The sequence below is a fragment of the Procambarus clarkii genome, chromosome 50 (assembly GCF_040958095.1).
Source record: "Procambarus clarkii isolate CNS0578487 chromosome 50, FALCON_Pclarkii_2.0, whole genome shotgun sequence".
NCBI classification, from domain to species: domain Eukaryota; kingdom Metazoa; phylum Arthropoda; class Malacostraca; order Decapoda; family Cambaridae; genus Procambarus; species Procambarus clarkii.
In genome coordinates, this window is record NC_091199.1 from 16599742 (window position 1) to 16626794 (window position 27053).

The 27053-nt window shown below is 47.1% G+C and overlaps 1 protein-coding gene across 1 annotated transcript; it reads left to right on the forward strand.

Annotated features, from left to right (window-relative positions):
• Positions 1-20804: 20804 nt before the first annotated feature.
• Positions 20805-25359, forward strand: LOC138351666 (major surface-labeled trophozoite antigen 417-like). Its single transcript, XM_069303679.1, has 3 exons — positions 20805-20855; positions 21041-21229; positions 22360-25359. Exons 1-3 carry the CDS (start codon positions 20805-20807, stop codon positions 25357-25359), a joined length of 3240 nt encoding a protein of 1079 aa, XP_069159780.1.
• Positions 25360-27053: the final 1694 nt, after the last annotated feature.

Here is a 27053-nt window from a genome sequence, read left to right on the forward strand (position 1 = left end):
CAAGCCATTCTACATATCCACAGCCTACTTCTCGTAAGCAACTTATGAGATTTCTTTGACTAGTCTTATATTACCGTAAGTTCTACAGAAATTTTAGCATAGTTGCCACACCTTTAATCAACCTTAACAGCCCTAAAAAGAAATATAGTTGGACTAACTCACAATCCATTGCCTTTGAACAATTAAAAACTGCTGTGTATTAAGCCCATTCTCACCTCGCCAGATATAAAACAACTCTTCATCCTTAATGTTGATGCACGCAGCACCGGCATTGGGGGTGTCCTGATGCAACATCGAGAGGGAGAAGTCCTACCTGAGAGCAACAAGCTTAAGCTTCATCAACTAAACTACAGCACTATAGAGAAGGAGCTACTCGCCATCGTCCTCTTCTTGCAACAATATGAACCTTATCTTCAAGGAGACAAACCCATCACTAAATATTCGGACCACAATCCTCTTCATATTCTACAACAAGCCCAATTCTCCAACCAGCGTCTACGTCGTTGGGCCTTGAACCTACAACATTACAAATTCCAGATCTTCTGCAGCAAAGGATCGGGCAACATAGTTGCATATGCACTATCCCGTGTTCAGTAATTGGAACCTCCCACTTCCAACATCGACATCTCAGACAATAGGAAAAGGCTTCGAGGAGGAGCTGTCTCAAATCGCATGCATAACAGTGGAACTGCCTTTTCCACTTACCTTCCATGTCTCCATACTGGAAGTCCGCCTCTATGACAACTAATATGAGTCATGCGAGCTGCCACATACTCCACAACTCTGTACCACTGTAGTGCCTGGTCCGGCTCGTCAGCAGGCAGGGCACCTCCACTAACCAGCAGTTTGCCTCCGCAAACAAGCATTTGCGACCCAGCACTTGTTACAACTTGTGTTGACACCGGAAGTGACGTCATCACCACCTGGCTATATAAAGGGCACCGCCACCCTGGGAGGTCAGTCTTTCCTGGTGCTCTTGGGGCATCATAGCATCCCTCACCTGTCGTCTGCTACCAGCCTACGTCGTGTGGTGGTATGGTGGATGTCCTCAGCTCACCAGTACTTTCTTTTTCATGGTATTCACTGTATTTATAGCACATTTTATTCTTGTTAAAGATTTAATTTATATTATTTCATTTTTGAAGGGTATGATCGCCAAGTGTTCTCAGGTGCCATTTTTGTTCATTAATATTACATTAAACTGTTTTAATTATTTATCTAATTGTTTTCTTTTGTTTCTACCTGTGACTTACACACTGCAAGGGCCACACCAACATCCTTTTATTTGTGTGAGAGCCACACTACCCTGGCCCAGTATTGCTGCACTATTGTGTTACATCACAATCAGCATTTTGTAGAGTTCAAGGAATATTTGTTAGAGATGTGAATTTGAGCACTTTATACATTTTAAGTTCATCAAGTTGCTCATAAGTTATATTTAGTGTGTTTATATATATATATATATATATATATATATATATATATATATATATATATATATATATATATATATATATATATATATATATATATATATATATATGTTCTTATTCATTGCCCTTTAGCATAACCTCTTTTGATCTTAGTGTATATATTGTGTTGGATATCATTTGCTCTTATTCTTTGTCTTTCATCTAACCTTTCAGGTATAGTTTAATTGTATATTGTGTTGGCCATATTTGTTGAATATATTATCCTTAACCTAACCTTACAGGTATAGTTTTGGTTTAAGTGAATTCTTAAATTTTCTCCTCTTTGTATATTTTTACCCAAATCCACCTTCCCACTTAACCTTCCTTCCTTCTTTTACTTTATTTCTCTGTTCCTCCTTCCCTCTCTCTCCTTCTCTCTCTCTTCCTCCTTCCCTCTCTCTCCTTCCCACTCTATTCCTCCCTCTATCTCCCTCCCTTTCTCTCTCTCCCACTCTCTCTGTCCCTCCCTCCCTCCCTCCCTCTCCGTCTCCCTCTCCTCTCTTAACTCTTGTTTTGTATTCATTTTCTCAATCTCAAGTCTTAGGAGATCTGACGCTTTAATATTGTACTTCCATTATTATTATTACTAAGATGAATTACTTAATATTAAAAAAAGTAAAAGAACGAGGGAAGGGGTAACTGGGAAGGTGGGTTTGGGTAAAAATCCACTCATGTGTGTGGGTGAGTGTGGTGAGGGTGTCCTGGCCTTACCTCACGTGTGTGGGTGAGTGTGGTGAGGCTGTCCTGGCCTTACCTCACGTGTGTGGGAGAGTGTGGTGAGGGTGTCCTGGCCTTACCTCACGTGTGTGGGAGAGTGTGGTGAGGGTGTCCTGGCCTTACCTCACGTGTGTGGGAGAGTGTGGTGAGGGTGTCCTGGCCTTACCTCACGTGTGTGGGAGAGTGTGGTGAGGGTGTCCTGGCCTTACCTCACGTGTGTGGGAGAGTGTGGTGAGGGTGTCCTGGCCTTACCTCACGTGTGTGGGTGAGTGTGGTGAGGCTGTCCTGGCCTTACCTCACGTGTGTGGGAGAGTGTGGTGAGGGTGTCCTGGCCTTACCTCACGTGTGTGGGAGAGTGTGGTGAGGGTGTCCTGGCCTTACCTCACGTGTGTGGGAGAGTGTGGTGAGGGTGTCCTGGCCTTACCTCACGTGTGTGGGAGAGTGTGGTGAGGGTGTCCTGGCCTTACCTCACGTGTGTGGGTGAGTGTGGTGAGGGTGTCCTGGCCTTACCTCACGAGTGTGGGTGAGTGTGGTGAGGGTGTCCTGGCCTTACCTCACGAGTGTGGGAGAGTGTGGTGAGGATGTCCTGGCCTTACCTCACGTGTGTGGGAGCGTGTGGTGAGGGTGTCCTGGCCTTACCTCACGTGTGTGGGAGAGTGTGGTGAGGGTGTCCTGGCCTTACCTCACGTGTGTGGGAGAGTGTGGTGAGGGTGTCCTGGCCTTACCTCACGTGTGTGGGAGAGTGTGGTGAGGGTGTCCTGGCCTTACCTCACGTGTGTGGGAGAGTGTGGTGAGGGTGTCCTGGCCTTACCTCACGTGTGTGGGAGAGTGTGGTGAGGGTGTCCTGGCCTTACCTCACGTGTGTGGGAGAGTGTGGTGAGGGTGTCCTGGCCTTACCTCACGTGTGTGGGAGAGTGTGGTGAGGGTGTCCTGGCCTTACCTCACGTGTGTGGGAGAGTGTGGTGAGGGTGTCCTGGCCTTACCTCACGTGTGTGGGTGAGTGTGGTGAGGGTGTCCTGGCCTTACCTCACGTGTGTGGGTGAGTGTGGTGAGGGTGTCCTGGCCTTACCTCACGAGTGTGGGAGAGTGTGGTGAGGATGTCCTGGCCTTACCTCACGTGTGTGGGAGCGTGTGGTGAGGGTGTCCTGGCCTTACCTCACGTGTGTGGGAGAGTGTGGTGAGGGTGTCCTGGCCTTACCTCACGTGTGTGGGAGAGTGTGGTGAGGATGTCCTGGCCTTACCTCACGTGTGTGGGAGAGTGTGGTGAGGGTGTCCTGGCCTTACCTCATGTGTGTGGGAGAGTGTGGTGAGGGTGTCCTGGCCTTACCTCACGTGTGTGGGAGAGTGTGGTGAGGGTGTCCTGGCCTTACCTCACGTGTGTGGGAGAGTGTGGTGAGGGTGTCCTGGCCTTACCTCACGTGTGTGGGAGAGTGTGGTGAGGGTGTCCTGGCCTTACCTCACGTGTGTGGGAGAGTGTGGTGAGGGTGTCCTGGCCTTACCTTACGTGTGTGGGAGAGTGTGGTGAGGGTGTCCTGGCCTTACCTCACGTGTGTGGGTGAGTGTGGTGAGGGTGTCCTGGCCTTACCTCACGTGTGTGGGTGAGTGTGGTGAGGGTGTCCTGGCCTTACCTCACGTGTGTAGGTGAGTGTGGTGAGGGTGTCCTGGCCTTACCTCACGTGTGTGGGAGAGTGTGGGAGAGTGTCCTGGCCTTACCTCACGTGTGTGGGAGAGTGTGGTGAGGGTGTCCTGGCCTTACCTCACGTGTGTGGGAGAGTGTGGTGAGGGTGTCCTGGCCTTACCTCACGTGTGTGGGAGAGTGTGGTGAGGGTGTCCTGGCCTTACCTCACGTGTGTGGGAGAGTGTGGTGAGGGTGTCCTGGCCTTACCTCACGTGTGTGGGAGAGTGTGGTGAGGGTGTCCTGGCCTTACCTCACGTGTGTGGGAGAGTGTGGTGAGGGTGTCCTGGCCTTACCTCACGTGTGTGGGAGAGTGTGGTGAGGGTGTCCTGGCCTTACCTCACGTGTGTGGGAGAGTGTGGTGAGGGTGTCCTGGCCTTACCTCACGTGTGTGGGAGAGTGTGGTGAGGGTGTCCTGGCCTTACCTCACGTGTGTGGGAGAGTGTGGTGAGGGTGTCCTGGCCTTACCTCACGGGAGTGGGAGAGTGTTGACTGGGTGCTGGTCTTACCTCACGAGCGTGGGAGAGAGCCTTGGTGAGTGAGGTGAGGTCGTCCTGGGCGTGGAAGGTCACCACCATCACGCCCACACCCGCCGCCACCGTCACCCACTCCGCCTGTTGGTCACCATACATCACTTATTATTATTACTAGCGGTATCCGACCACGCGTTACTGTGGCTCAGCAACCTTCCCCTGTCTCCCATTCCTCCCCATAATTAACCCCCCTCCCCTTCCCCTCGTCCTCCCGACCATTCTCCCCTCCCCCGTCCCCTCGTCTTTCCCACCATCCCGTCCCCTTGTCCTCTCCACCATTCTCCATTCCCCTGTCCCCTCATCCCCAACTCCCCCATCCCCTTATCCTCCTCATCATTACCCCCTCCCCTGTCCCCTCGTTCTCACTACTATCCCCCACTCCCATCTCCTCAATCTCCCCACTCCCTCGTCCAATGCATTCCAAAATGATCTGATGTTCCCATCAGAAAATAGGGAACATCAAAAGATCTGATGTTCCCATCACTGAAATATAAGCAAAACAGTTAAAAAAGCGAAATAAAAAACAATGAAAAAATAAAAAAAAAAGCTTTACTCACGAAATGAGCGGTATGGTAAACAACACAGCTCAATTCCAAGGCAATGTCACACAAAATAATTAAATCAAAATGAATGCAATCGGAAACATTGAAATGGAATTGTAATATAATTTGTATAGCGCGTGTTGCTCTTACGTGCAACAGAAGGTGCTGTTTCTTAAAAAAAAAAGAATGTTTTCCCTGTCACAGGAATGGCATCTATACATATACTTACGAAATGAATGGAATGGTAAACAAAACAACTCAATTCAAATGTAATCTCACACAAAATAATGAAATCAAAATGAAAATAAATCGAAATCCATGAAAATTCAATTTATCAATGCAATCGGAAACATTGAAATGGAATTGTGACATATTTAGTATAGCGAGTGTTGCTATTACTTGCATCATACAGCCCTGTTTTTCAAAAAAAACATGTTTTTACCTGTAACAGGTGAGGTATGTATATAGAAGGTATATAAAAACACGTGCATATTTGAGTGCAACGTTGAGTCAAAATTTCAAAACAATCGGTAAAGAGGTTTTGGAGATAACCCTCACATGAAAAAGCACATGAAAAACACTGTTTTTTCAAAAAGCATGTTTTTACCTGTCACAGACGTGAGATCTATATAGTAGGTATATAAAAACACGCTCGTATTCGAAGGGAACTATGAGTCAAAATTTCAAAGCAATCGGTGAAGAACATTCGAAGATTAGCGATTTTGAACAAATGAACATTTACGTTATGTAAAAATTTCAAAACCTTCGCTGAAGGGGTTTCGGATATTTCCCTCATGTGAAAAAACACATGAAAAACACAGTGTTTTAAAAAAGCAGGTTTTTATCTGTCACAGCTAGACGTGACACCTATATAGTAGGTATATAAAAACACACTCCTATGCAAATGGAACGCTGTGTCAAAATTTCAAAGCAATTGGTGAAAAACTTTTGGAGATTAGAGATTTTGAACAGACAAACATATACATTTTTATTTATATAGATAGATAGCATGTGTTGTGTTTACATTCAACAGATGGCACCGTTTAAATAAAACATGTTTTTACCTGTCACAGACGTGATATAACAAAATGAACAGCATGGTAAACAACACAGCTCAATTTCAACACAATGTCACACAAAATATTTAAATCAAGATGAAAATAAATCGAAATCTATGAAAATTCAATTTATCAATGCAATTGGAAACATTGAAATGGAATCGTAACATATTTGTTATAGCGTGTGTTGTGTTTACGTGCAACAGATGGCGCTGTTTAAAAAAAAACATATTTTTACCTGTCACAGGTGTGGCATGTATATTGTAGATATATAAAAACATGTGCGTATTTGAGTGCAACGTTGAGTCAAAATTTCAAAGCAATCGCCAAAGAGGTTTCGGAGATATCCCTCAAAACAGCATGTTTTTACCTGTCACAGACGTGACATCTATATTGTAGGTATATAAAACATACTTGTATGCGAATGGAACAGTGTCAAAATTTCAAAGCAATCGGTGAAGAACATTCAAAGATTAGCGATTTTGAACAAACAAATATTTACGTTGTGTCAAAATTTCAAAACAATCACTAAAAAGGTTTCGGAGATTTCCCTCACGTGAAAAACCACATAAAAAATATGGTTTTTCAAAAAAACACGTTTTTACCTGTCACAGCCATGACATGTATATAGTAGTTATATAAAAACATGCTCGTATGCGAAAGGAACGCTGTGTCAAAATTTCAGAGCAATTGGTGAAGAACTTTTGGAGATTGGCGATTTTGAACAGACGAACATTTGCATTTTTATTTATATAGATAGATAGCGTGTGTTGCGTTTACATTCAATAGATGGCGCAGTTTAAAAAAAAAAACATGTTATGAGCTGATTAAGACGGGAATCCAGCACCTGTGGCCGGTATATCCCGTCCTCACTAGATGGCGTCGTCCATTTGGAGTGGGTTTCGGGAGCGGACTCACAGATGGCGTTGTCGTCACTACTCCATGCTCCGACGCTGGACTCGGGTCCGTAACAATCACACTGTGAGCCCCAGTGATACATCATACTGTGACCCCCAGTGATACATCACACTGTGACCCCCAGTGATACATCATACTGTGACCCCAGTGATACATCACACTGTGACCCCCAGTGATACATCATACTGTGACCCAGTGATACATCACACTGTGACCCAGTGATACATCATACTGTGACCCAGTGATACATCACACTGTGACCCCCAGTGATACATCACACTGTGACCCAGTGATACATCATACTGTGACCCAGTGATACATCACACTGTGACCCCCCAGTCATACATCACACTGTGACCCCCAGTGATATATCATACTGTGACCCCCAGTGATACATCATACAGTAACCCAGTGATACATCATACTGTGACCCAGTGATACATCATACTGTGACCCAGTGATACATCACACTGTGACCCCCAGTGATACATCATACTGTGACCCAGTGATACATCATACTGTGACCCAGTGATACATCATACTGTGACCCCCAGTGATACATCATACTGTGACCCAGTGATACATCACTCTGTGACCCCCAGTGATACATCATACTGTGACCCCCAGTGATACATCATACTGTGACCCAATGATACATCATACAGTGACCCAGTGATACATCATACGGTGACCCAGCGATACATCACACTGTGACCCCCAGTGATACATCACACTATGATCCAGTGATACATCATACTGTAACCTAGTGATACATCACACTGTGACCCCCAGTGGTACATTATACTGTGACCCCCAGTGATACATCACACTGTGACCCCCAGTGATACATCATGCTGTGACCTCCAGTGATACATCATACTGTGACCCCCAGTGATACATCATACTGTGACCCAGTGATACATCATACCGTGACCCAGTGATACATCATACTGACCCAGTGATACATCACACTGTGACCCAGTGATACGTCACACTGTGACCCAGTGATACATCATACTGTGACCCAGTGATACATTACACTGTGACCCCCAGTGATACATCATACTGTGACCCCCAGTGATACATCATACTGTGACCCAGTGATACATCATACTGTGACCCAGTGATACATCATACTGTGACCCAGTGATACATCATGCCTGGTTGATATCTGGATGATGGGGTTCTGGGAGTTTTTCTACTCCCCAAGCCCGGCCCGAGGCCAGGCTCGACTTGTGAGAGTCTGGTCCACCAGGCTGTTGCTTGGAGCGGCCCGCAGGGCCACGTACCCACCTTAGCCCGGCTGATCCGGAACTTCTCTTAGAAAACCCTCCAGTTTTCTCTTGAAGATATCCACGGTTGTTCCGGCAAATATTTCTTATGGTCACTGGGAGGACGTTGAACAACCGCGGACCTTTGATGTTTATACAGTACTCTCTGATTTTGCCTATGTCACCTCTGCTCTTCACTGGTTCAATCTTGAATTTCTTCCATATCGTTCACTCCAGTACGTTGTTATTTTACTGTGTAGATTTGGGACCTGACCCTCCAGTATTTTCCATGTGTATATCATTTGGTATCTCTCTCGTCTCCTTTCTAGAGAGTACATTTGGAGAGCTTTGAGACGATCCCAATAATTTAGGTGTTTTATCTCGTCTATGCGTGCCGTATATGTTCTCTGTATTCCCTCTATTTCAGCAATCTCTCCTGCTCTGAAGGGGGAAATGAGTACTGAGCAGTACTCGAGATGGGACAACACAAGTGACTTGAAGAATACAACCATTGTGATGGGATCCCTGGATTTGAAAGTTCTCGTAATCCATCCGATCATTTTTCTGGCTGACGCGATATTTGCTTGGTTATGCTCTCTAAACGTTAGATCGTCGGACATCATTATTCCCAAATCCTTGACATGCTGTTTTTCTACTATGGGAAGATTCGATTGTGTTTTGTACCCTGTATTATGTTTCAGATCCTCATTTTTGCCGTACCTGAGTACCTGAAATTTATCACTGTTAAACATCATGTTATTTTCTGCTGCCCAATCGAAAACTTTGTTGACATCTGCTTGTAGTTTTTCAATGTCTTCAGCAAAGGTAATTTTCATGCTGATTTTTGTGTCATCTGCAAAGAACGACACAGCTTCGTGTCGTCCTTTGCAGATGACACAAAAATCAGCATGAAAATTACCTCTGCTGAAGACATTGAAAAACTACAAGCAGATGTCAACAAAGTTTTCGATTGGGCAGCAGAAAATAACATGATGTTTAACAGTGATAAATTTCAGGTACTCAGGTACGGCAAAAATGAGGATCTGAAACATAATACAGGGTACAAAATTTTGTATTTTTGTCTATATCAGATATGAGAATAAGGAACAGTAGCGGTGCAAGGACTGTACCTTGAAGTACAGAGCTTTTAACATCGCTTGAACTCGATTTTATCTGATTGACTGTTACTCTTTGTGTTCTGTTCGACAGGAAATTGAGTATCCAGCGTCCTACTTTTCCAGTTATTCCCATTGACCTCATTTTGTGAGCGATCACCCCATGGTCACATTTGTCGAACGCCTTTGCAAAGTCTGTGCATACAACATCTGCATTTTGCTTTTCTTCTAGGCCTTCTGTGATTTTGTCATAGTGGTTGAGTAACTATAGTAACTATAACAGGATCTTCCCGCTCTAAATCCATGTTGTCCTGGATTGTGCAATTCATTGTTTTCCTAAAACTAGAAATTTGATTCCTAATCACTCTTTCAAACACTTTTATTATGTGTGACGTTAGTGTAACTGGCCTGTAATTTTTTGCCAAGGCTTTACTCCCCCCCCCCTTGTGCAACGGAGCTTTATCTGCAGAATTAAGTGCTGCTGGTATCTCCCCTGTATCCAGGCTCTTTCTCCATATTACGCTGAGTGCTCTCGCTACTGGTACTTTACATTTCTTTATGAATATTGAATTCCATGAGTCAGGCCCAGGAGCTGAGTGCATAGGCATATTGTCAATTTCTCTTTCAAAGTCTTCCAAGTTTGTGGTAATATCCGTTATGTTATCTGCAGCTTGAATGCCATTCATAAAGAAGCTGTCTGGGTCATCAACTTTCATGTTGTTTATTGGTGTGCTAAACATAGCCTCATACTGGCTTCTTAGAATTTCACTAATCTCTTTGTTGTCCTCTGTGTACGTACCTTCATTTGTAATTAACGGTCCAATACTGGTCGAGGTTTTGGATTTTGATTTTGCGTATGTGAAAAAATATTTCGGATTTTTCCTTATGTCTTGTATAGCTTTCTGTTCCAATTCCATTTCCTCAGACTCATATGATCGCTTCAACGTTTGTTCTATTTCTTCGATCTCCCTGCTTAGGCTTGTTTTCCTTGCTTGTGATAGTTGTGTCTGCCGAAGCATTTCCGTTATTTTTTTCCTTCTCCTGTACAGTCGTCTCCGTTCTCTTTCTAGAGTGGTCCTCTTTCTGCCCCTCCTCACAGGTACGTGCTTCAAGCAGACCTTGTAAGCTTCAGCTGTCAGTTGAGCTATTACCTGTGTGGGAGTTTTGTCGCTTAAGACCGTCTCCCATTGAATGGTTGCAAAGTCTACATTTAATTTTTCCCAGTCAATCCTCTTATTGTTGAAATTGAATTGACTGAATATTCCTTCTCGCTTGTTGGGTCTCTTAGACCTACTACCGTTATTTATGCTGGTTCGCACTTTAATGAGCTTATGGTCTGAGTATGAAGTATCTGAGATTGTAATGTCTCTGATTAGTTCATCATTTTTTGTGAATAACAAGTCTAGTGTGTTTTCGTTCCTAGTTGGTTCTGTAATTTGTTGATTGAGCGAGAATTTGTCACAGAATCTCAAAAGTTCTCTGACCTGTGGTTGGTTATTTCCCGGGTCATTCCCTGCTATGATATTTTTGTTTGCCATTCTCCATCTTAGACTCGGTAAATTGAAATCTCCAAGGAAGATAATATCTGGAGCTGGGTTTGCTAGGTTGTCAAGTATGTTCTCTATTTTGTGCATCTGCTCTGTGAATTCCTCAACCGTTGTATCTCAACCCGTCCTCTTAAAAATAACGTCACTTTTGGCTCGTATGCGCACTATGGCCAAATTTGGACGCAATTTGAAATGAAATCGACTCACAAAAGTGACGTACTGTTCCGTTTTCTGTTTGAGTCGTCCGGCCCTCCTCGGACACCTTAGAAGAGGAACTTTCATTTAACGTTTTTCATAACATTTTGAAACTTTATGGGAATTTCCTGCCCACCTAACCTATCAGAGGACCCTTACCTTACTGTTGTTGAAAAAAAAAATCTCAAATTTATTTTCAATATTTTTTAACTCTCAAATTACGTCCATATTCGGCCATACGGGCAAACGGCAAAGGCGACGTTCTTTTTAAGAGGACAGGTTGCCAATATCTGGCGGTTTATATATTAGAATAATAATTAGGTTTAGCTTCTCTACCTTAATTCCAAGTACCTCTTCCACCTCATTAGTTGAGTTTAGTAGTTCTGTGCATACCAGGTCTTCTTTAATATACAGACCTACTCCTCCATTTGATCTAGTTTTTCTATCACGTCTATATAAATTATAATTTGGAATCCAGATTTCACCATCTATGTAATATTTTTTACGAGTTTCCGTGAATGCCCCAAATATTGAGTTTGACTCTAATAGGAGGCCATTTATGAACTTAACTTTATTTCTTGACTTTGGCTTTAAACCTTGAATGTTTGCAAATATGAATGATTGTCCATATTGTGTGTCACTTCTGGAAGGTTTTGGTAGTTCTCCCTCCTCTCTACCCTGACCCAGGGTGTGTTGTTGTGGCAATGGTTTGTCCAGTTTTGGAAGTGATACTAGGGAGTGTGGTAGTCTCTGTGTTGTTGGGGGGTGTAGTATGTGTGAGCTTGATGACGAACCTAGTCCAGTTTTGGGCATTTTCCCTTCTCCATCCGTACTCCTGCCACGTTTCTGCCTGTCTGTTTCTCCCTCTGTTTGTACCTGCCTCTAAAAAAATTTCAGGGCTATTATATTGGACCTCCTTTCTTATATAGCGCTGTGTACCTCTGACGTGGAAATCAGGGCAATGAAGATCGTAGCATTTCCTCTCATTAACTGAGAGTTTGCATAGCTTAGGGTGAAAATATCTACACTCTGTATCACAACATCTGCCTTTCCCTAACCAGTTTCGGCATTTCCGTGGGTGCATGAATGAGCATTCCGTGCCTCTGGGCCCATATCTACACTGTCCTTTTGCATAATACCTGCAAATATTTTCATCTGTGATTATATTATTCTTGTTTGTACCCGTGCACGACTTGGCTACCCAAGTCCTCTGTGTTTTTTGTTCCAACTTTCTCGTTTCTGCATTCATTCTCGGTATTGCCCTTATCTTTCTCCTTGTTGCTTTCGTCTTTCTCATTTGTGTTCTCATTCGTCTCATTTTTTCTCTCCTTATTCATATCACCAGTGTGCTCTACAATATTGCCTTCATTTTTGTGTACCTCGACACTATACCCTTCTACATTTCTACTTTGATTCTCTAAATTCTCAGTCCCTGGGTTGTGCTCAGAGTTCGTTGCTGTCTTTATATACTCTGCATATATTTCTGGTAGCTTTTGTGTGAATTGTAGCCTGTGTACTTCAGGAATGTTATTCATTAGTTTGGTGATGTTTTCCCACAACTGTCTGTCTCTTTGACAGATCCAGTAGTTACCTTCCCGGTTGTCATATTGTGTATGTAATCCTGTACAACTCAGGTGAAATCTTATGTTACAAATGTTACATACAATGCCTACAACACTCTTCCGAAGTGACTTAAAGCAGCCTCCACACACCTCCATGTTGGGTTTGTGATGTTATAATATTATATGCATATATTTATAATATTATATGTATGTATATATATTATGTATACAGTATATTTATAATATTACATATGTTTATTTGTTCAAGTTTATGTGGGGGGTACTTATCGCCTTGTGGAGAAAATATGGTCCTCTTGGGATCGTCTAGTTGATCGTTGTTTGTCCCAGGTCGGGGGCAGGATGCCACCGGTTGCCAGTTACTTGATTTATACACTGATTATTTGCCTGTAATATCCTAAAGGAATTTCTGCTTTCTTCTGGCCTGCAATGTTATTCACTTACTCTATTACTAGTTCCTAGATCTACTTTCCCGTATTGCAGTATATATTGCCAGTATATTATCACTGAGGGAGTATACTGTTACTGAGGGACGTCCCCTACACTGTGTAGGCCTCGTGGCTGTAGTGTAAACAGCCTAGTGTGATGCCTCCTCCACAACTTTACATTTATACCTTTTTCTATGTACAATTCTCTAATACTATCCACTAATTTATATGTTGTGTTACATACTGTGACCCCCAGTGATACATCATACTGTGACCCCAGTGATACATCATACTGTGACTCCCAGTGATACATCACACTGTGACCCCCAGTGATACATCACACTGTGACCCCCAGTGATACATCATACTGTGACCCCCAGTGATACATCATACTGTGACCCCCAGTGATACATCACTGTGACCCCAGTGATACATCACACTGTGACCCCCAGTGATACATCACACTGTGACCCCCAGTGATACATCACACTGTGACCCCCAGTGATACATCACACTGTGACTCCCAGTGATACATCACAGTGACCCCAGTGATACATCACAGTGACCCCATTGATACATCACACTGTGACCCCCAGTGATACATCACACTGTGACCCCCAGTGATACATCACACTGTGACCCCCAGTGATACATCATACTGTGACCCCCAGTGATACATCACACTGTGACCCCAGTGATACATCACAGTGACCCCAGTGATACATCACACTGTGACCCCCAGTGATACATCATACTGTGACCCAGTGATACATCACACTGTGACCCCCCAGTGATACATCATACTGTGACTCCCAGTGATACATCACACTGTGACCCCAGTGATACATCATCGGGGGTCATTGGTTGAGTCAGACTCAGGTAGTCACAGTGAGAGAGGGTGTGTAGCTGGAGCTCCAATTGTCCTGATACTTAAAAAGGAAGTTGTAGTGAGTGAACTTTTGCTAGTGAGGGAGCTGTGTGGAGCTCTCAGGGCAGAGGTGGACTCACTGCGGGAGGAGCAAAGACAGATAAAGGAGCTAAGACAGACGAAATACCGTCAATAAGAAACGAAAGAGGAACGCAGCAGTAGAAAGTCGTCGAACTATATTGTCGTAAAGGACAGGGGTCTTAAGAAGATATAGACAAGGCCACTTACAGATATCATAAGGACTTCCAACCCATTCGCCGTGCAAGAGGACGAATGCTACGTGGTACTTCCCTCGAAAGTCAAGACCTAAGCAAATTTTGGTTGTTGGAGGAGATTCACAGGTGAGGTATCGGGATACAACTTTTTGTGCTAGAGATAGGGGGAACAGGTTAAGGGTTTGCAATCCGGGAGCAGGGATTGGTGATATTGTTAACAACATGAATGATATTATGGCTGGTAATGCGAATAAACCCTTTATTTGTATCAGTGCAGGTGGAAATGGTGTAGGACGAGTTAGGAGTGAGGCACTGACACAGAGATTTAAGACAACCATAGAATTAGTTAGGAGCAAGGGAGGAATCCCGATCATATGTGGCATTCCTCCAGGAAAGGGAATTGGAAATGTATGGTTGTCGAGGGCATCTGATGTCAATTACCGGCAGGATAAATATTGTAAATCAAATGCAATATCATTTATAGATAACTGGGAACTCTTCTATGGAAGAAATGACATGTATGCTCGGGATGGGGTGCATCTATCCAGGGCTGGGGTGGTTGCTGTTGCCAACTCGTTGGAACCTGTGGAGGTATTAAAGGAAGTATTAAAAATTCGTGTTTGCAGGAGAAACAACTTGACAAAATGATCAAGGAAGGAGTGGAGCCTCAAAATAACAATACACTTACGGAATATTACATGAACAGTAAGAAACTAAAATAAGATAAAATAAGAAACAAAAATAAACGATTTAAATGCTCTTGTTTACATAAAAACAATCGATATTATTGCACTTACCGAAACGTGGATGAATGAAGAAAATAGAGAACTATTAGCTGAATATCAAATAAATGGATTTAAACTATTTCACACAGATAGATATATTCGACAAGGAGGGGGAGTAGCCATATATGTTAGGGAAAATTTGAAATGTAGTCTCAAAGAGGGAATCAAAACTGAGCTACACTCAGCAACTATTTGGCTAGAATTAAATGAAAAAGCACAAAATCTTATAATAGGAGTTATATATAGGCCACCAAATTTACACCGAATGGAAGCAAAGCATCTATGGGATGAAATATCTAGAGCATCTAGATCTAACAGTATTTGTGTCATGGGTGACTTTAATTTTAGTCGAATAAACTGGATTACCAGAACAGGGAAAAACGAAGCAGAAGATTTTCTAGAATTAATTGAAGATTGCTTTCTTAATCAACACATTAAATAACCAACACGGGGAAAATAATATTTTAGATTTAGTGTTAACTAACAGGAAATACAAATTAATGACATCGAAATAGGGAGTGAGCTAGGGAACAGTGATCACAAAGAAATCAGATTTAGCATAAAATGGAATAGATCTGTAGGAGAAAATTCTGTTAAAGTTCCATCAGTACTCACCTGGTAGTGTGGTGTATGATGGTGAACCATCAGTACTCCCCAGGTAGTGTGGTGTATGATGGTGAACCACCAGTACTCACCTGGTAGAGTGGTGTATGATGGTGAACCATCAGTACTCACCAGGTAGTGTGGTGTATGATGGTGAACCATCAGTACTCACCAGGTAGAGTGTGGTGTATGATGGTGAACCATCAGTACTCACCAGGTAGAGTGTGGTGTATGATGGTGAACCATCAGTACTCACCAGGTAGAGTGTGGTGTATGATGGTGAACCATCAGTACTCACCAGGTAGAGTGTGGTGTATGATGGTGAACCATCAGTACTCACCAGGTAGTGTGGTGTATGATGGTGAACCATCAGTACTCACCAGGTAGAGTGTGGTGTATGATGGTGAACCATTAGTACTCACCAGGTAGTGTGGTGTATGATGGTGAACCATCAGTACTCACCAGGTAGAGTGTGGTGTATGATGGTGAACCATTAGTACTCACCAGGTAGTGTGGTGTATGATGGTGAACCATCAGTACTCACCTGGTAGTGTGGTGTATGATGGTGAACCACCAGTACTCACCTGGTAGAGTGTGGTGTATGATGGTGAACCATCAGTACTCACCAGGTAGAGTGTGGTGTATGATGGTGAACCATCAGTACTCACCAGGTAGTGTGGTGTATGATGGTGAACCACCAGTACTCACCTGGTAGAGTGGTGTATGATGGTGAACCATCAGTACTCACCAGGTAGTGTGGTGTATGATGGTGAACCATCAGTACTCACCAGGTAGAGTGTGGTGTATGATGGTGAACCATCAGTACTCACCAGGTAGTGTGGTGTATGATGGTGAACCACCAGTACTCACCTGGTAGAGTGGTGTATGATGGTGAACCATCAGTACTCACCAGGTAGTGTGGTGTATGATGGTGAACCATCAGTACTCACCTGGTAGAGTGTGGTGTATGATGGTGAACCACCAGTACTCACCAGGTAGAGTGTGGTGTATGATGGGGTCACCTGGTGCGAGGAGGGTGACGGGCCATGGGGCAGGTAGACTGGTGGTACTCTGTCTAGACGTTTTCAGAGGTGTTGTTGTTGCTCTTGTGGCTGCAGTACTTGAATATATAGACGTGGTATGATAGAATAGGTGATGATGGAGCAGGCCGAATCTCTCTTCCTAGAGAGATTACCGTGACATGGTGAACAATCAGTAGTCACCTGGTAGTGTGTGGAGTATGATGGTGAACCATTAGTACTCACCTGGTGTATGATGGTGAACCATCAGTACTCACCAGGTAGTGTGGTTTATGATGGTGACCTATTAGTACTGACCTGGTAGAGTGTGATGTATGATGGTAAACCATCAGTAACGAGGATGATGGAGCAGTGATGGAGGGAGGCGTTCTCCAACACCGCCCCCACCACCAGCGGCACCATCTTTTCAACATTTGTCCACCTGCGGCAGACACCAGCGCTAACACCTGCTCCAGCGCCAACACCAGCACCAATGCCATTGCCAACACCAGCAATCACTAACATTAGTGTCATCACTCTTAACAGCATTACCTGAGAGAGAGACTTAACATAATCAGGTTTAACAAGTAGTTAATTAAACAACGTGTTACAGTGTCCATCTAGTATTCTCCTCTTCCGCTTGTAAGTCATACTCCACGCCTTATAAATACACAAAAGAAGTGTCCTAATTTCGTTTTATAACTCTTTAGAGGCAGCAAGATGCAACAACAACAAGAAATTTATGTTTACGTTTCACTTGTGAAGAGGCTTGAAGGCGGCCCCACCATTAAAATGGCAGTGTGCCTCGGGAGGTATTAGGCTTTTCCTACTCGAGGAGACCCCCAGAGCCTTGTGGGTACAGAGCCTGGTGGTGTGACTGGTTGGCGGCGGTGACGGGGTCCGAAGTTCCTGCAGTGGTTCCGAGAGTCAACTACAATAACAAAGGACGATTGACAGCGAGAATGCAGTTGACAAAGAGGATACAAAATTGCATAAAGTTCTGCTGTGATGATGCTAGCCTCCGGAGGCAGGCGACACATATAGGTGCAGTCAGGAAACACAACAGAGTAGCCTACACTGTCGGGGAGATTTAGACTCATCTGTGAAGATGGAGAATTAGCGAGAGTGTGCAGAAAAGTGAGCAAGGAAAAGGCGTTTCAGAACTGTAGGAGGGGTAAAAGCCTAAGTCATGAGGTTAAAGATCCTACAAAACATTAGAAGAGGAAGCCTCCCCATGGGGGTAAGGTTGGAATGACATGAGGAGAAACAATTGTAACACGAGCCGAGAGAGAACCTTGCAAGGGAGACAACCGTACAGAAAGTGGAAGGTGGTGAAAGGGAACAGGGCCCACAGGAAGAATAATAGTCAAAGTACCACATAAGCAAGAGTGAGGGTGTTGTTGGAACCGTGCAAAGTAGCGAAGACAGTAGCGATGACGGCGATCGCTACTGAAGGGAGTAGGGACAGGACACCAGTTTCAATATTCAGGCACAGAGTAGGCATCAAACGAAAGGCACAAGAGCTGAAGCGTAACCCAGTATGGTGAAGGGCATCAAGAGTTCGAAGAGTTGAGGAAGAGGCAAACGAGTAAACAGGACAGCCATAATGGAATTTAGACAGCACGAGAGAAGAATGTAAAGAGAGGAGGAGCGTGCGCCTATCAGCTCCCCAGGAAATATGGGACAAGACCATAAGTAAGTTAAGGACTTAGAGCATTCAACTCGGAAATAAGAGAAATGAGATGACCAAGACAAGCGAGTGTCAAAGAATAATCTTTAAGTTTAGCAGAATCCTTATACAAAAGAGGATGACCATAAAGCGACAGAGAGGGTCGAAGAACGACCTGCTTCCAAGTAAAGGTCATAGCACTAGTCTCAGTTGTAGAGAACTTGAAGCCATGATTGGTGGCCCAAGACGACAAGGCATCAATCGCAAGTTGAAGCCGCCATTGGAGGAAAGGCGAGTCATCACCCTGACAGCAGAGGGTAAGATCGTTAATAAAGAGATGAGAAAACGCCAAAGAGAAGAAAGGAAAAAAGACCACTGAGGGCATCCAGGAAAATAGTAATGCTCAAAACGCTACCTTAGGGTAAACCTTTGTATTGTCAAAAGGAGGCAGAGAGAGTGGTACCAAGCCTCACGCTAAAGGCATGACTAGAGAGGAAGCTTTATAAGAAGAGGGAGATTACCACGAAGGCCAAAAGAACGTATTTGAGACAGAATATGGTATCTCCAGGTGGTGTCATATGCCTTTCCTGGTAAAAAAGGACAGCAACCACAGAGGTCTTTGCAGCATAGGCAGTACGAATATAGACCTCCAAGTTCACCAAGACATCAGTCGTGCTGCGGCACTTGCGAAAGCCAAATTGAGAAGAGAAGAGATGATGATAGCGTTCCAAGAACCACATCAGACGGACATTGACCATACGTTCAAAGAGTTTGCAGATACAACTCGTTAGAGCAATGGGGCAGAAGTCTGTAGGGGATAACCCTTGAAAACCAGGTTTCTGAATAGGAAGAACAACTGCCTAAAGTCTGACAACGACTCCCAGACAAGGTTATAAACATTCCGTAAATACTGAAACAATCATAGTGGGAGATGGCGAAGCATCTCATCTGAGCCTGCCGCCTAGGACCGCAAACGACCGGGGCAGACTGGAGTTCTGAGAGAAAGAATCGTTATACGGAAGCTAAAGATGAGTGCAAAAATCTAAGGGACAAGATTCATGAAGTATCTTATGAGTAAGGAAAGAAGGAGGAAGATAAAAACCGGAGGTAACAGTCGAAAAGTTAAAACCCAGTTCGGTCACGACCAACACCGGATCTGCTACAATAGAACCATGGAGGTAAAAGACTAGCGAGACATCTGGAACAAACTTACCTGTTATCTTGTGGATTTTCTTCCAGATCAGGGGCAGAGGAATGTCATTTGTAATGGTGGAAACAAAAGATCTCCAACTCTCATGCTTAGCCATATGGATGGCCCAACGGGCCACTGCGCATGCCTTCTGAAACAAAATAAAAGAATCGGGCGTCCATCGACGATGAGCTTTCTTCCAGACTAAACGCTTACAGCAGACAGCCCAAGCACAGTCTGGATTCCACCAGAGAATGTGCCTCCCAGGTGGTAGAGCGAGAAACAGAGCAGATGGCAGCATCAAAAACTCTGTTGTGAAATAACAGGAGGGCTTGAGGGAGAGGCAGATCAGAGAGGTCGAAAAGGGTAGTGCGTAAGTTGAAGAATTTGCAGTCGGCTTTGGTAATATGCCACCTAGGGAAGGAGAGAGGAGGTTGAAAAGAGAAGAAGGCAATAAGGATGGAGAAATGGTCACTGTTATGGAGGTCATCAAGAACCCACTAAGTGAAATCCAAATAAAAAGAAGATTATCAGAGAGAAAGATCAAGACAGGAGAGAGTGCGAGTGCGGGAGTCAACATGAGTGGGTTCACCAGAATGCAGAAGAGACAGAGGAGAAGAAGAGAGGACACATGGTTCAAGAAGGCAGCCCTGGGCATTTGTCAACATCACCCCAGAGGGTATACTGACAGTTAAAATCACCCAAGAGGAGCCCAGGAAAGGAGTCTAACAGCTGTTTAAGATTAGGAAGAGAAAGTGGGACATTTGGGAGGGAGATAAATGGAACAGACTGTATACCATTTACTCACAAAGATACGGGCCACAGAACACTGATTGTGTGACTGAAAACGTAGGGGGACGAAGAAAAAACATGATGGATCAAGAGAGCAGTAATGTTATGGGCCCCAGTAAGAGCTGGAGGGGAAGAGAGAAAGGAGTAACCAAGGGAGTGACCAGAATGAGCGCCAAGCATCGGCTCCTGGAGACAAACACAAGGCCGGGAAAACTGTGCGATCAGAAGTTGGAGTTCATGGAAATTGGCATAAAAACCATGAACATTCCATTGAAGAACAGACATAGACAAAAGAGAGAGAGCAGAAACAGAGATAACAAGGGAGAAACAAAAGCAAAGAAGAACACAGTAGACTAAGGAAGATCAGGACCAGGATCAGTAAAATCGGGATGATGGGGTAAAGGTAAGCAATGATAATGGAGTCAAGGGAGTGGGAGAACTGACAAGAGGCGAACTGACAGAGTCCGGAGCGCTAGGAGGCAGTGGAGAGGAAAATCGGCAAAGGAAATCGGGGCCAGGTAGGACAGAAACAGGAGAGGGCACAGGATCAAGCATGGCATCCAAGAGAGGATCTAGGACCAAGGGAAACTCCATAGCAGGACAGGCAACTCAGCCACTGAAATAGGAGGGGAAGCAGAGAGAGTCGGAGTCGGAAAGTGAGAATATATATTGTATCTTTTTACCATTTTTACCTGCCGAGGGGGAGGAAGGAGAGGAGCCAGGCTTTACGCTTCTGACGTAGAGAAACAGGTGTACCATCAGCAATATACTGGGCTACCATCTCGACAGTTTCAACAAGAGAAGGAGAATGGGAACGATCAACAGGAAGAACGCTGGGAGGAGGACGAACAATGGACCGAAGAGACAGGCGGTGAGCAGGGCCACGAGACAAAGAGGAGGGCTGAGAAGGAGTGGGGCGAGAAGGGAAAAAGGGCACAGAAGACAAGGAAGAACGGGAAAGAATCCCCAGATGGAGAAGTAAGAGGAAAACCCTCTGGCCTAGAACGCAAAGGAACAGACTAGGTGGTGGTGGTGGAGATGTTGAGGTTCAAGGCCTTGAAACGGTTGTGAAACTGAGAAAGCAAGAGAGGGGTGAGGATAATTGGAATGCAACACACGAGCATAAGATATGCCAGAGAAAGAGTGAAGACGGTAAACCTGGCGCCAAGCCTCAGGGAAAAAGACAATGATCACGATGCTTCAAACAGAGAATGGCTTCCTCAAGTTTGTAGTGCACACATGCACGGGAGCAGGCAGGGTGAGGGAAGGGGGTCACCACAATTGATGAAGAGAGCTTGGAAAGAATAGAGCTCTCCGTCTAAGAATGACCCAAGGTTACACATAAGGGGCAGAGAGAGAGAGACCTCACTTGTGCACTTGAAGGGACCATGCCCATATCTCCAGCACCTGCTGCAGAGGCGAGGAGAGGGGATGTACTCCTGAACGGAGCATCTGGCACCATCAAGAATGATGGAAGACGGAAGGAACCTAATGTCAAACGTGACTTTCACAACGTGAAGAGCCTGACGACGATCACGAGGTGGTCGAGTGAAGGTATCCACCTAGATGATAGAATGGCCTTGGGACTCAAGGATACATTTATTATCCTCACAGTCTTTCAGGTCCCTGTCACCAGTCGCACCATGGTACGGGTGGAGAACTGTATTAATGCTGGCATTTAACCAGGCATTTTTGGAGATGCGAACTGGGGTCTCCCCAATGCAGGACAAAGAATCCAAGAGGCCCACCGCCTCCTGAGAAGGAGCTGTAACTTCACGGGTACCAGTACGGGGCAAACGTACCCACCGAATCAACAAGGTGTTTATAGAGGAATAAATAATCAGGACGAGTAGGGTCAACATGACTAAGATCAAAACATTTAGCTCATGTAGAAGGACCAAACAAAGCCTGGAAAGAGGGACATTGGGAAGGAATGAAGCGCGTGGGAGGTGCGGAGGCGCCGAGCATCCCCAGTAAGAGAGGGGGTAAAAGGTGCTGCGGTGACAACGAGAGATGGAGCCACGCCAAGTGATAAGGTCACTACTGGGGCCGTAGGGCTTAACCCTGCCACAGAGTGCACCTGTCAGTGTTGCAGTGTTCATGTTCAGGGCACCTGTCAGTATGGCACCTGTCAGTGTAGCAGTGTTCATGTTCAGGGCACCTGTCAGCGAGGCACCTGTCTGTGTGGTAGTGTTCATGCCGAGGACACCTGTCTGTGTGGTAGTGTTCATGTTGAGGACACCTGTCTGTGTGGTAGTGTTCACACTGAGGGCACCTGTCAGTGTGGCAGTGTTCACACTGAGGGCACCTGTCAGTGTGGCAGTGTTCACACTGAGGGCACCTGTCAGTGTGGCAGTGTTCACACTGAGGGCACCTGTCAGCGAGGCAGTGTTCACACTGAGGGCACCTGTCAGTGTGGCAGTGTTCACACTGAGGGCACCTGTCAGTGTGGCAGTGTTCACACTGAGGGCACCTGTCAGCGTGGCAGTGTTCACACTGAGGGCACCTGTCAGTGTGGCAGTGTTCACACTGAGGGCACCTGTCAGCGTGGCAGTGTTCACACTGAGGGCACCTGTCAGTGTGGCAGTGTTCACACTAAGGGCACCTGTCAGCGAGGCAGTGTTCACACTGAGGGCACCTGTCAGCGAGGCAGTGTTCACACTGAGGGCACCTGTCAGTGTGGCAGTGTTCACACTGAGGGCACCTGTCAGCGAGGCAGTGTTCACACTGAGGGCACCTGTCAGTGTGGAAGTGTTCACACTGAGGGCACCTGTCAGCGAGGCAGTGTTCACACTGAGGGCACCTGTCAGCGTGGCAGTGTTCACACTGAGGGCACCTGTCAGCGAGGCAGTGTTCACACTGAGGGCACCTGTCAGTGTGGCAGTGTTCACACTGAGGGCACCTGTCAGCGAGGCAGTGTTCACACTGAGGGCACCTGTCAGCGTGGCAGTGTTCACACTGAGGGCACCTGTCAGTGTGGCAGTGTTCACACTGAGGGCACCTGTCAGCGAGGCAGTGTTCACACTGAGGGCACCTGTCAGTGTGGCAGTGTTCACACTGAGGGCACCTGTCAGTGTGGCAGTGTTCACACTGAGGGCACCTGTCAATGTGGCAGTGTTCACACTGAGGGCACCTGTCAATGTGGCAGTGTTCACACTGAGGGCACCTGTCAGCGAGGCAGTGTTCACACTGAGGGCACCTGTCAGTGTGGCAGTGTTCACACTGAGGGCACCTGTCAGCGTGGCAGTGTTCACACTGAGGGCACCTGTCAGCGTTGCAGTGTTCACACTGAGGGCACCTGTCAGCGTGGCAGTGTTCACACTGAGGGCACCTGTCAATGTGGCAGTGTTCACACTGAGGGCACCTGTCAGTGTGGCAGTGTTCACACTGAGGGCACCTGTCAGCGAGGCAGTGTTCACACTGAGGGCACCTGTCAGCGTGGCAGTGTTCACACTGAGGGCACCTGTCAGCGTTGCAGTGTTCACACTGAGGGCACCTGTCAGTGTGGCAGTGTTCACACTGAGGGCACCTGTCAGTGTGGCAGTGTTCACACTGAGGGCACCTGTCAGTGTGGCAGTGTTCACACTGAGGGCACCTGTCAGTGTGGCAGTGTTCACACTGAGGGCACCTGTCAGTGTGGCAGTGTTCACACTGAGGGCACCTGTCAGTGTGGCAGTGTTCACACTGAGGGCACCTGTCAGTGTGGCAGTGTTCACACTGAGGGCACCTGTCAGCGTGGCAGTGTTCACACTGAGGGCACCTGTCAGCGTTGCAGTGTTCACACTGAGGGCACCTGTCAGCGTGGCAGTGTTCACACTGAGGGCACCTGTCAGTGTGGCAGTGTTCACACTGAGGGCACCTGTCAGTGTGGCAGTGTTCACACTGAGGGCACCTGTCAGCGAGGCAGTGTTCACACTGAGGGCACCTGTCAGCGTGGCAGTGTTCACACTGAGGGCACCTGTCAGCGTGGCAGTGTTCACACTGAGGGCACCTGTCAGCGTTGCAGTGTTCACACTGAGGGCACCTGTCAGTGTGGCAGTGTTCACACTGAGGGCACCTGTCAATGTGGCAGTGTTCACACTGAGGGCACCTGTCAGCGTTGCAGTGTTCACACTGAGGGCACCTGTCAGCGTGGCAGTGTTCACACTGAGGGCACCTGTCAGCGTGGCAGTGTTCACACTGAGGGCACCTGTCAGTGTGGCAGTGTTCACACTGAGGGCACCTGTCAGCGTGGCAGTGTTCACACTGAGGGCACCTGTCAGCGAGGCAGTGTTCACACTGAGGGCACCTGTCAGCGAGGCAGTGTTCACACTGAGGGCACCTGTCAGCGAGGCAGTGTTCACACTGAGGGCACCTGTCAGCGTGGCAGTGTTCACACTGAGGGCACCTGTCAGCGTGGCAGTGTTCACACTGAGGGCACCTGTCAGCGTGGCAGTGTTCACACTGAGGGCACCTGTCAGCGTGGCAGTGTTCACACTGAGGGCACCTGTCAGCGTGGCAGTGTTCACACTGAGGGCACCTGTCAGCGTGGCAGTGTTCACACTGAGGGCACCTGTCAGCGTGGCAGTGTTCACACTGAGGGCACCTGTCAGTGTGGCAGTGTTCACACTGAGGGCACCTGTCAGCGTGGCAGTGTTCACACTGAGGGCACCTGTCAGCGTGGCAGTGTTCACACTGAGGGCACCTGTCAGTGTGGCAGTGTTCACACTGAGGGCACCTGTCAGCGAGGCAGTGTTCACACTGAGGGCACCTGTCAGTGTGGCAGTGTTCACACTGAGGGCACCTGTCAGCGTGGCAGTGTTCACACTGAGGGCACCTGTCAGCGTGGCAGTGTTCACACTGAGGGCACCTGTCAGCGTGGCAGTGTTCACACTGAGGGCACCTGTCAGTGTGGCAGTGTTCACACTGAGGGCACCTGTCAGTGTGGCAGTGTTCACACTGAGGGCACCTGTCAGCGTGGCAGTGTTCACACTGAGGGCACCTGTCAGTGTGGCAGTGTTCACACTGAGGGCACCTGTCAGTGTGGCCTCAGGAAACAACACTGGAAATACAGTCATATGATCTTCCAAGTTACAACAGCTCTAAATCCAGCACAAACACATAATTAATTGAAAAAATAAATGTCACTTGGAGGTGTATAGCATAGTGACTCCTTGTGTCCGTGCTCGACCACTCACCCCCACAACACCCTCAGTACCCAAATGAGCCACAGGGACGTAAGAAAAAACCTTTTCAGTGTCAGAGTAGTTAGAAACCTACTAGGAATCCAGTAGGCTCAGGCATCTGTACACTAGTTGATTGACGGTTGAGAGGCGGGACCAAAGAGCCGGAGCTCAATACCCATAAGCACAACCTTTAACATATTTTAACATGTCTCGTCTTAAGAAGCCGTGGACCACAGACAGTGGCTTCACGAGACGGGCGCCAGGCTTCCCGTCCCACGACCACAGACAGTGGCTTCACGAGACGGGCGCCAGGCTTCCCGTCCCACGACCACAGACAGTGGCTCCACGAGACGGGCGCCAGGCATCCCGTCCCACGACCACAGACAGTGGCTTCACGAGACGGGCGCCAGGCATCCCGTCCCACGACCACAGACAGTGGCTTCACGAGACGGGCGCCAGGCTTCCCGTCCCACGACCACAGACAGTGGCTTCACGAGACGGGCGCCAGGCTTCCCGTCCCACGACCACAGACAGTGGCTTCACGAGACGGGCGCCAGGCATCCCGTCCCACGACCACAGACAGTGGCTTCACGAGACGGGCGCCAGGCTTCCCGTCCCACGACCACAGACAGTGGCTCCACGAGACGGGCGCCAGGCTTCCCGTCCCACGACCACAGACAGTGGCTCCACGAGACGGGCGCCAGGCTTCCCGTCCCACGACCACAGACAGTGGCTCCACGAGACGGGCGCCAGGCTTCCCGTCCCACGACCACAGACAGTGACTTCACGAGACTGGCACCAGGCTTCCCGTCCCACGACCACAGACAGTGGCTCCACGAGACGGGCGCCAGGCTTCCCGTCCCACGACCACAGACAGTGGCTCCACGAGACGGGCGCCAGGCTTCCCGTCCCACGACTACAGACAGTGGCTTCACGTGACGGGCGCCAGGCTTCCCGTCCCACGACCACAGACAGTGGCTCCACGAGACGGGCGCCAGGCTTCCCGTCCCACGACCACAGACAGTGGCTCCACGAGACGGGCGCCAGGCTTCCCGTCCCACGAGACGGGCGCCAGGCTTCCCGTCCCACGAGACGGGCGCCAGTCTACCTGTCCCCACGAGGCTGGTTGAAGTACCTTATCACGTCACTCACCATCTCTTCTCAGCCTTTACTTGCATCATCTCTCACCAAGACTTACCAAATAAGGTATCTCGTATCAAGACTTTCCTGGAGAGAGATGGAGCGAATGTGTTTCCCGTCCCAAGGCTGGACACAAACTGAACCTTCCAGGCAAGAAAGCTGCTGACATGTGTGACGTCACGCCTGACCGGCAGCTGCCATTGGCTACCACATAACATTGAGGTGTGACGTGACGCCTGACCGGCAGCTGCCATTGGCTAGCGCATAAAATTGTGGTGTGACGTCACGCCTGACCGGCAGCTGCCATTGGCTACCGCTCAACATTGAGGTGTGACGTCATATCTCAAAGGTTCTCCAGTAGCTTCTTGAGACCGCTTAAATACCAGAGACCAGTAGAGCCACCACCAGGACAACCTCACCAGGACAACCCCACCAGGACAACCCCTCCAGCACAACCAACCAGGACAACCCCACCAGGACAACCCCTCCAGCACAAC

What these genes read in the sequence shown, in the direction of transcription:
- LOC138351666 (XM_069303679.1), top strand. Translation starts at nt 20,805, where the DNA reads ATGGCATCCAAGAGAGGATCTAGGACCAAGGGAAACTCCATAGCAGGA. An exon ending in GAAACTCCATAGCAGGACAG is followed by an intron (nt 20,856 to 21,040) that starts GCAACTCAGCCA and finishes CCATCTCGACAG; the next exon opens with TTTCAACAAGAGAAGGAGAA. An exon ending in AAGAATCCCCAGATGGAGAA is followed by an intron (nt 21,230 to 22,359) that starts GTAAGAGGAAAA and finishes GTTCATGTTCAG; the next exon opens with GGCACCTGTCAGTATGGCAC.